The 9,773-nt window shown below is 65.9% G+C and overlaps 2 protein-coding genes across 2 annotated transcripts; both read left to right on the top strand.

Annotated features, from left to right (window-relative positions):
• Window positions 1-2,335: 2,335 nt before the first annotated feature.
• EMIHUDRAFT_369653 (hypothetical protein) lies at window positions 2,336-3,549 on the top strand (the record flags this gene model as incomplete). The annotated part of the gene is made up of 1 exon (XM_005771495.1): window positions 2,336-3,549. A coding segment is annotated over one exon (1,214 nt), but the record flags the coding sequence as incomplete, so codon positions are not given.
• Window positions 3,550-8,907: 5,358 nt separating this feature from the next.
• On the top strand, window positions 8,908-9,527 carry EMIHUDRAFT_369651 (hypothetical protein; the record flags this gene model as incomplete). Its single annotated transcript, XM_005771494.1, has 1 exon — window positions 8,908-9,527. A coding segment is annotated over one exon (528 nt), but the record flags the coding sequence as incomplete, so codon positions are not given.
• Between the last annotated feature and the right edge of the window lie 246 nt (window positions 9,528-9,773).

The following is a 9,773-nucleotide window of genomic DNA, read 5'->3' as shown; positions in this document are numbered from 1 at the left end:
CTGACCAGGGCCCACATCCAATATGTGGGTCGAGACACCCCGCACAACGAGCCGGGATGGGGGGCGGGCTTCTGTGGCGTGACATGCCGCGGAGAGCAGGACCTGCAACCAGGCCGCTCGGGGAAGGTTGACCGGCTTGTCACCCGAAGCGCCAGCGGCTGGACCACCTGCCTGGACCTTGAGAACGGTGTGATGGCTATCCCGGCGAAGGGGGGGCCCGGAGCGAGGGAGGTGTGCGTCGATGGGAGAGAGGTCGACATCTCGATGCCCCCGGAGGAATGGCGGGATCCCCTCGAGTTTGTGGTGCGGAAGACCGTTCGGGTGGCTCGACAGCTCACGACGATGCAACCCCGTAAGCGGCGGGCGGTTGGGGCGCGGTTGCGGAAATGGGCGGGGACGTCGGTCGATGAGATACTCGAGGCGACCATGTCCGTGGCGCGAGAGCGACCCCACGAGCAGGCTCGCGGCGCCGGAGCAGCGATGGGCCGGGAGAGGGTGACGAGGAGAACGACGGAGGCCCCGGCGCCGCGGACGGAAGACGCCGTCTCTACCCTCCTATCGGCGGCGGCGTTTGCGGTGGCGAGACACCTACAGACACTCGGGGGGGGGGAGGGGGCGACCAGCCTCGAGATAGACTGCCCGAGAGCGCCGACCGTCTGCCCGTGCGTCAACGGTGGCCAGTGTACGCTCGGAAGGGCCGACACCGTCCTCGGGGATCACTATACGGACGCGGTGGCGGGGCTGGAAGGCCCCGTAGCCGATGGGTGGGCGGGGGTTCGGAGGCTTCCTGGTGAGCTGGATTACGCCTGCATATGCGGAGAGACCTTCCCCACCCGCCTCCGGCGCGATATCCACGTTCGGGCGGCGAAGGTGGGAGAGGCGCATGACATCCCGCCAGAAGCGAGACCGCGCCTGCCCTCGGGAGGGCGGCGGCGGCGGAGTAGGGGCGGCGGCGAGCTCCCGGTTGCAAATACTCGCCTGACGGTCCAAGATGGCGGCTCTCGCCCCCAACCGTGCACCAGCGTGCCTCTCTAGTCCCGCCTGCCACCCAGATACCGAGAGCATGGCGCACTCTTCGACTTGGGCTATTATCTGCCCTCGGGAGGGCGGCGGCGGCGGAGTAGGGGCGGCGGCGAGCTCCCGGTTGCAAATACTCGCCTGACGGTCCAAGATGGCGGCTCTCGCCCCCAACCGTGCACCAGCGTGCCTCTCTAGTCCCACCTGCCACCCAGATACCGAGAGCAGGGCGCACTCTTCGACTTGGACTATTATCTGCCCTCGGGAGGGCGGCGGCGGCGGAGTAGGGCTAGGGGCGGTGGCGAGCTCCCGGTGTTGCAAATACTCGCCTGACGGTCCAAGATGGCGGCTCTCGCCCCCAACCGTGCACCAGCGTGCCTCTCTAGTCCCGCCTGCCACCCAGATACCGAGAGCTGGGCGCACTCTTCGACTTGGGCTATTATCTGCCACCGGGAGGGCGGCGGCGGCGGAGTAGGGGCGGTGGCGAGCTCCCGGTTGCAAATACTCGCCTGACGGTCCAAGATGGCGGCTCTCGCCCCCAACTGTGCACCAGCGTGCCTCTCTAGTCCCGCCTGCCACCCAGATACCGAGAGCTGGGCGCACTCTTCGACTTGGGCTATTATCTGCCCTCGGGAGGGCGGCGGCGGCGGAGTAGGGGCGGCGGCGAGCTCCCGGTTTTGCAAATACTCGCCTGACGGTCCAAGATGGCGGCTCTCGCCCCCAGCCGTGCACCAGCGTGCCTCTCTAGTCCCGCCTGCCACCCAGATACCGAGAGCTGGGCGCACTCTTCGACCTGGGCTATTATCTGCCACCGCGGGAGCAGGGCGGCCGCGGCGGTGGCACAGGCGACAAGTCTTCAAGCACAAGGGCCGACGACCGATATTTTGCTTGCAAAAAACGCAAAATTTTCTTCGCGGGGCTCCGCCCCGCACCCCGCCGGGGCTCCGCCCCGGACCCTAGCTGACCGAGGGGGGGGTCAGCTCCGCAAGCTGCGAGGGGGCAGGACCGAGGGGGGGGTAAGCTACCGGAGGGGGGGTCAGCTGCCGCTGGCTCGGGACCGCTGAGCGACAGGGGGGTGTAGGTACCCCCCCCCACCTCCACCTGGTCAGACCGTCGACCTAGAGGGGGGTCCCCAGGTGCGTGGGGGGGGGTGTTTGAAGATGACGCGCATATAAGAAGACGGCTCGCTGCGACTTCTCACCTTATCTCGATGGGCTGCTTCTCCAGCCGCGTCGAGGCCCCGACCGAGGAGCCGCTCGGCCCTCCCGCCGTCGAACTCGACGCCCCGACGCCCGCCGACACCGCCGCGCCGACGCAGCCGGCCGCCGCCCTCCCCTCCGCCCCCGATCTCGGCGTGAGCGAGGAGAAGCTGGAGCTGTGGCGCGAGCTCGGCGGCGGCGACCTCGAGCCGGTCCTCGCGAGCGGCGCCGTCGCCGTCCTCGACGCGCAGTGGGTCATCCGCCACGCTGAGGCGGGCGGCGTCCTCACCCACCGCCAGGCGCTGCCCAAGGAGGCCTTCCTCTCTTTCGCCGACCTCGTCGAGGCGACCGGCAAGTATTGCCTTCCCGTCGCCGCGCTCTCCTACCCGTGGCTGACCAAGGACCACCCCGACCCGCGCGGAGCCAACCTCTCCCGCGTCGCGAGGGCGCTCAAGGCCCTGCTCAGCCATATTGACATCCCGCGGCTCGGCGTCTTTTGGGACTTCGGCTCGCTGCACCAGCACCCCGACCCCGCCAACGGCGTCCTGCGCACCGAGGAGCAGAACGCGCTCTTCAAGCAGGGGCTGAGCTGCCTCGGCACGCTCTACTCCCACCCGAAGACTTGGGTGCTGCGGCTGACCTCCTTCCCGGACGGCCACAAGAAGAAGAAGATGCCTAAGGGCACCAACGTGGCCAAGTACTTTGACCGCGGCTGGTGCTTCACGGAGCAGAGCTGGGCTGGCCTGACAAAGGCTGGCCACCTCTCGCTCGACCTCGGCAAGATGCGCGACGGCGTGGAGTACGACTACTGGAGCCTCCGAGACGACTGCACCCAGGACGGCGGCCGGCGCCCTCCGCTGCTGCCGTCTGCGTTCGCGGCGGAGCTTGAGAAGAAGAGCTTCACCAACGGCAAGGACGACAAGCCGCTGGTGAAGCGGCTGTACGAGGCCGCCTTCGAGGAGCAGTTTGGCAAGGCGACCGTGCTGAAATACACCAACCTCGGCTGGGGCGACGCGGAGGCGGCGCAGCTGGCGGAGGTCCTCGCGAGCGGGGCAGCGCCGCGGCTCGACACGCTTTCTCTCGGGAACAACAAGATTGGCGACGAGGGCTGCAAGGCGCTGGCCGCCGCCCTCGGCAAGGAGGGGGCAGCGCCGCGGCTCGAGTATCTCTATCTCGACAACAACGAGATTGGCGACGAGGGCTGCAAGGCGCTGGCCGCCGCCCTCAAGGAGGGGGCCGCCCCGAGCTTGAAGGCGCGAGACGCCCCCCCTCGCCACTCGCCCCTCCCCCGCCCAATGCTCATCGCACCTCCCCTCGCATGCAGACGCTCTTCGTGGACAACACGGAGCAGCCTGAGCTGGTGGCCGCGTGCGAGGAGCGCGGCATCATCCTGCGCGGCATCACCCTCTTCTGAGCCTCTCCAGCCCCGGCCGGGCGGCAAGGGCGCGGGGCCCGGCGGGACCGACGCGCGAGCACGGCAGAGAGCAACAGACCCTGCGGCTGCAGAGCACGACGCGCAGCGACGGTGCGGGCGCGCGCGGGTGCGGCTTTGGTGAGCGGGCGGGCGGGTGGGTGGTTGTAAGGGGGAGGGGGGGGGGGGGGGGCAGCACACCCTGGGGGCCCGGAGGCGCTGACGCCGTGCCCCTCTCCTCTCCACTCCTCTCCACTCCTCTCCACTCCTCTGCCCTCCACTCCTCCGCCCCGGGTTTCCCACCCCTCCGCCCCACTCCTCTCCTCCACCCGACTCCGCCTCCTTCACCCACCGCCTCCAGGCAGCCACGACCGACTTGGAGTCGATCCTGCGCAGACCCGTCTCGGACTACTCTGCCCTGGCGGAGAGCAGCGAGGTGAAGAAGCTGGCGCGCTCGATGATCCGCCAGATCGAGGCGAGCGAGGAGCGCGCCGAGGCGATGGAGCAGCGCATGGCGCGCGCGCTGACGGCGACCATCCCTCAAGACGTGGACGAGCGGTACCAGGACGAGCCCGAGCTGGCGCTGGAGGACAACACGGAGGAGGAGCTGCCGCAGGCGCTGCGCGACGCGCTGCGCGCGAGGGAGAGAGCCCTGCTGGAGGAGAGCCTCGAGGAGGAGGGCTAGGCCGTGGTGTGGTGGCGTGGCCGGATTTCTTTCCGACCTTGCCGGGTTTTATTTTAAAGGCCCACTCCACGCCCCCTTTCGACTTTGAGCAAGTGTCGACACTTGGCCGCCGCTGCCTCCTGAGCACCCCCACGCCGGTTGGCGCTGCTCTCCGCCCACCAGCCGGCCACAGGCCGCCACCCTGGCCGGCCGGCGTCGAGAGAACGGCCAGACTCGACCGACCGGGTGTCGCGCCGCTGCCTGCGTCTCGCGCCGCTGTAGCAGCGCCAGCGGCTCGGCCGCGCATCCTTCACACACGCCGCCACGACCAAGCTGAGCGGGCCCAGTGTCGAGGTCTGGTGCGAGCTGCATGTGAGGGGCGGCTTTGGCCACAGCAGGTCCACCAGACGGATCTCAAAGCTTGCCGTCGGCGTGCTGTCGTGGCGAGAGCCGAGACCGCTGCAGAGGAGCCGAGTGCAGTGACGATCCAGAGGCTACCAGGGCCACCAAGTGGTAGCCCTTGCCCATTCTGATCAGGGCTGTGCTTTGGTGGGGTTGTGCTTGAGCATGTGTGAAGTGGGAGTGCGTGCCGGCGGTGTCTGTGGGTGAAACGGGCGTGAGTGAGGCCGTAAGAGCCGTGGTATGAGCCAGAGTGGGCTTCATCACCCAAAATAAGGACGGTTTGGGACAGCTCAGACTTGGTACTGATGAGCCTGGGCCAGGAGGGCGACAGAGAAGGCGAGGTGGTGAGCTGGGAAGCCGCTTCATCGGCACCTGGACGTGTCGCGATGAACTGCCGAAAAGTACTATTTGCGGCTATTGCTCAAAACTTCGGGAGACAAGGCCTACATATTATGACTGAATCCTTGCGCCTGGTGCATGAGGGCTGCGGGTCGGGACATTTCACGGTCGGTGGCGCCGGTGTTGGCCTCCGGAAAGCCCTCGCAATCGCCTCGGATGGGGTCCACCGGAGACAATCTCGAGCCCTCTCCGTGGCATCACGAGCCGGTGTGAGCTTGCAGACCCAAGGTAAGTGCGGTCTGGGACGGCTTAGGCTTGCTACTGATGGGCCTGGGCCAGGAGGGCGACAGAGAAGGCGAGATGGTGAGCTGAGACGCTGGAGAGTCCGCGTGTGACCTTGTCGCGATGCAAGTGCCACGAAGCGCTATTTCCTGCTCCCAGCCCACCACCTCGCCTTCTCTGTCGCCCTCCTGGCCCAGGCCCATCAGTAGCAGGCCCGAGCTGTCCCGAACCGCACTTACCTTGGGTCTGCAAGCTCACACCGGCTCGTGATGCCACGGAGAGGGCTCGAGATTGTCTCCGGTGGACCCCATCCGAGGCGATTCCGAGGGCTTTACGGAGGTCATTATCGGCGCCACCGACCGTGAAATGTCCTGTTCCACAGCCCCTATGCACAAGGTGCATGGATGCAGTCATAATATGTAGGCCTTCTCTCCCGAAGTTTTGAGCACTTTACGCAAATAGTACTTTTCGGCAGTTCATCGCGACACGTCCAGGTGCCGATGAAGCGGCTTCCCAGCTCACCACCTCGCCTTCTCTGTCGCCCTCCTGGCCCAGGCTCATCAGTACCAAGTCTGAGCTGTCCCAAACCGTCCTTATTTTGGGTGATGAAGCCCACTCTGGCTCATACCACGGCTCTTACGGCCTCACTCACGCCCGTTTCACCCACAGACACCGCCGGCACGCACTCCCACTTCACACATGCTCAAGCACAACCCCACCAAAGCACAGCCCTGCTCATAATTGACAAGGGCTACCACTTGGTGGCCCTGGTAGCCTCTGGATCGTCACTGCACTCGGCTCCTCTGCAGCGGTCTCGGCTCTCGCCACGACAGCACGCCGACGGCAAGCTTTGAGATCCGTCTGGTGGACCTGCTGTGGCCAAAGCCGCCCCTCACATGCAGCTCGCACCAGACCTCGACACTGGGCCCGCTCAGCTTGGTCGTGGCGGCGTGTGTGAAGGATGCGCGGCCGAGCCGCTGGCGCTGCTACAGCGGCGCGAGACGCAGGCAGCGGCGCGACACCCGGTCGGTCGAGTCTGGCCGTTCTCTCGACGCCGGCCGGTGAGACTGACGGCCTGTGGCCGGCTGGTGGGCGGAGAGCAGCCAGGAGGACTCCAGAGTAGCCAGCAACATGAAGCAACGGGAGAGCGCACAGCGAGCGCAAACACAGCTCTGAGAAAGGGCGGGGAGTGGGCCTTTAAGAATTCTTTAGACGCGGTAGCGCGGTACTCAGCTTCGTAACCCGTGAAAACAAAAGCAGGACCGTGGCTCCCAAATACGACAACCTCAAAACAAGTTTGGTAAACGCTCGGGCGCTCGAGCCGGCGCTTCCTCCGATTACGGACGGACGAAATGATCGGGGAAAAGCGCATCGCGACATCTCTGGGGTCACCATATGCCGGACCGGCATACCACGTACCGGATTACGCTCACGCCTGCGACCGAGGCGGCGCTGCTGCGGCTGAAGGAGTGCGGAGAGAACAAGCAGCTGCTGTCCCGTTGCGCGCTGTGGTGCAGCAGCGGCGCCCTTGAGGCGATCATCGTGCTCCGGAAGCAGCGCTATCCGTACCAGGTGGGCCAAGCTGGTGAGTGGGGTGAATGCATCTTGCCGGGGCCGTGGCAGGCGATCGAGTTCGACGACGCTCAGTGGCGAGCAGTTGCCGTGATGCAGGGCGCATGGGTCCGTGACTGGACGCAACGGGGCAGGCGCACTGACCTCACCGCACAGGCCGAGCCGCTTCTCCCACCACTTCCCCCGCTTCAACCGCCGGGTCAGCAGCAGCCGGGTGATACGTTCCTCTACCCGACCCAGCCGCGCTGCATCCCACACCGCAGCCGCCCCCGATGCCATGGGTGCCACGAGAAAGTTTTACGTGCGCCGGGCTCACCGACAAACCGCCAAGATTCTGGAGATCACTGGCCGATGCTATGCCCGCGCTGACGACACAGCCACGATTCAATGAGAGTGCCGAGGCACAGGCAGAACGGCTACAGCTGCCTCTCCTAGACCCACGCAACGCCGACCACGACAACCACAAGTGGTCAGCGCAGCCGCCGGTCAAACGCGTGTGCTATCAATCAATGCGGCCGTGCGAATGGAAGCAGACGTGGTACACCGATGCATTCCAGTGGGTTGAGTACAAAACTGAGCTGGTGCGCTTCTTACATGCACTGCGTTGCATTGTCGATGGTACCACCGAGTACCTGGACGTCGAGTTTGCGCCTGAGATGTGGCGCTTGAGGGGCGGCGGCGTCAACTGCTACCCGTGCAAAAACGCGCGGGCGCGAGAGGAGTTTGACGAAGACCCGTGTGAGCTATGCGGTGCCGGGATGGAGGAGCCGTGCCAAGAGCACTGTGTCATTCCAAGGGCCGCACGCAATTGGTGGACTGCGTACGAGGCAGAGCTGAGCGGACAATGGCCGGCGTGGTGGAGCTCAGGCGGACTATCGGATTATTGGATTCCCCGCCGCGGCTGGTGCGTTGCACAGCGTACTCTACTGCGTGTGAAGCTGCTGCTGGCTCGCATGGTGCTCAACCGTGGCGACTCGCTGGCCATGCGATGCCTCATCCTCGCTGGCACGCCCCCTACTCCCAAGTTTGCGGACCAGCACAAACCGCCACTCCACCAACGACTGCTGCACTTCCGCGGTGTGATCCACTTCAGCAATTACGATGGTGCAGCAAAGGAGCTGGAGAGCATGCAGACGTCGACGTTGTATCCTGAACGTCGCAATATGGACATCAGCGAGATTGCAGCCAAGTACGGGATAGCCTATGGCCCGCAGCCATTGCACTACATCATTGAGTCGAGCACGTTCAGCCGCAACTTGCTTGGTCACGCGCTCTCGCCATGCGACTTTAGCTGCGATCCGATTGTGGGTGGCGAATTTACTGATCACCTCTGCCGACGCCAGGATGGCATGTTTGATCCGGGCGAAGTGGGTGACCACTCGCTGGCGCGTGGCGGGCACGGCTCTCTCTGGCGACACAAGTGGGGTGAGCCGCCGCCTGCGTGGCCCGAGACAGACACTAACCTACCTGCACCGTATCGTCCCACAGCAGAGAGGGTTGCGCGCGATGCTGCCCACGCTCTCGAGCCAAATCTGCCCAAACCCGGAATTTGGGTCGAGGCAGATGCCGATGCTATTGAGCGTGCGCTTGTCAAGCGCCGAGCCACCGCGCAACGACCGCGCTTCTGCCACTGCTACTTCCGCGCGAGTTGCGATGGCTCGTGTGAGCCTAAGGATCCGTGTGAGGAGGATCGCAGGCTTGCAGAACTGAAAGCGTCGCACGACTGGCTCGCTGGGCTGGACGGTCCGGTACGTCTTCATGTCCGCTACTGCCACAGCACCAACCGCGTAGTTGGCTATGAAGGGTTTCAACACCGGAAGTTTAACTGGGACCTCGAGCCAGCGCAGACATTCCTAGGCAAGTGGGAATATGGCGACTACTTTGTGATGGACCATCATGCTGCAGAAGACATTTATGTATGTAAAAGAGGAATGCAGAAGATTGGACAGTGGAGGGACGCGGCCAGAAAGAGGGCGGGCGCCGAGTTAGTTTCGAAAGCCGGCGCTTTCGCGCGTTCGAAGGGGCTTTGTCGCGGAATTTGTGCAAAATGGACAAAATTTGCGCGCGAAAGCCGAGTTGGCACCGCAGGCGGCGTGTGTGCACGAGGGCGGCGGCGTCGAGCGCCGAGCAGCACACCACGAGCGCGAGCGGCAGCGCCGACAACGGGAGGCGGCGGGCGGCTCGACCGAGCCGGCGGCGGAGGAGGCGACGGACGTCGAGGCGGTGAGCGCCGCGGACGTCCTGGCCGGCGTGGAGGAGAGCGGCCCGAGCTACGCCCTTCCGACGGCGAGGGACGGCCGGAGGGAGCGGCGGGAGCGGCTGCGGGTGGACGAGACGGCGAAGCAGGCGGGGCACACCATCGTGGAGACGGGAACGCACGTCGAGATCCTGGGTGAGCAAGGCTTGTGGTGGCCGGCCACCATCGCGGGGCGGGAGGAGGACGTGGACGGCCGGCTCGTGCACGAGGTCGAATACGACGGCTGCCAGGGCGAGCAGTACTGGCACATGCTTGACGACGAGCAGTGGCGGCGCGCGACCGCGATGCCGACGCCAGCCAACGGCACGAATGCGGCGGCCTCCACCGAGGGCGAGGAGAGCGGCGGCGAGGAGGGCGGCGGCGAGGAGAGCGGCGGCGAGGAGGACGCAGTCGCCACGGGGACGCGAGCGGGCGCGCATCGCCGCGCGGCGGCCGCGCAGCATAGCGAACTGGCCGACCTGCTCGATGGAATGGACGACGAGCGGCAGGAGGAGGCCATGCGGGCGGACGATCAGCCTTTGCTGAGGCCGCACGGGCGAGCCTGTCGCGGCAACTGGTGAACGTGAGACGCCGGCTGCGCGACTTTCTCGCCCAGCAGGCGAAGAAGGGCAAGGACGTGGCCATGTTGCG

Source organism: Emiliania huxleyi (assembly GCF_000372725.1).
Source record: "Emiliania huxleyi CCMP1516 unplaced genomic scaffold EMIHUscaffold_382, whole genome shotgun sequence".
NCBI lineage: Eukaryota > Haptophyta > Isochrysidales > Noelaerhabdaceae > Emiliania > Emiliania huxleyi.
This window is presented reverse-complemented; position numbering and strand designations above follow the sequence as displayed.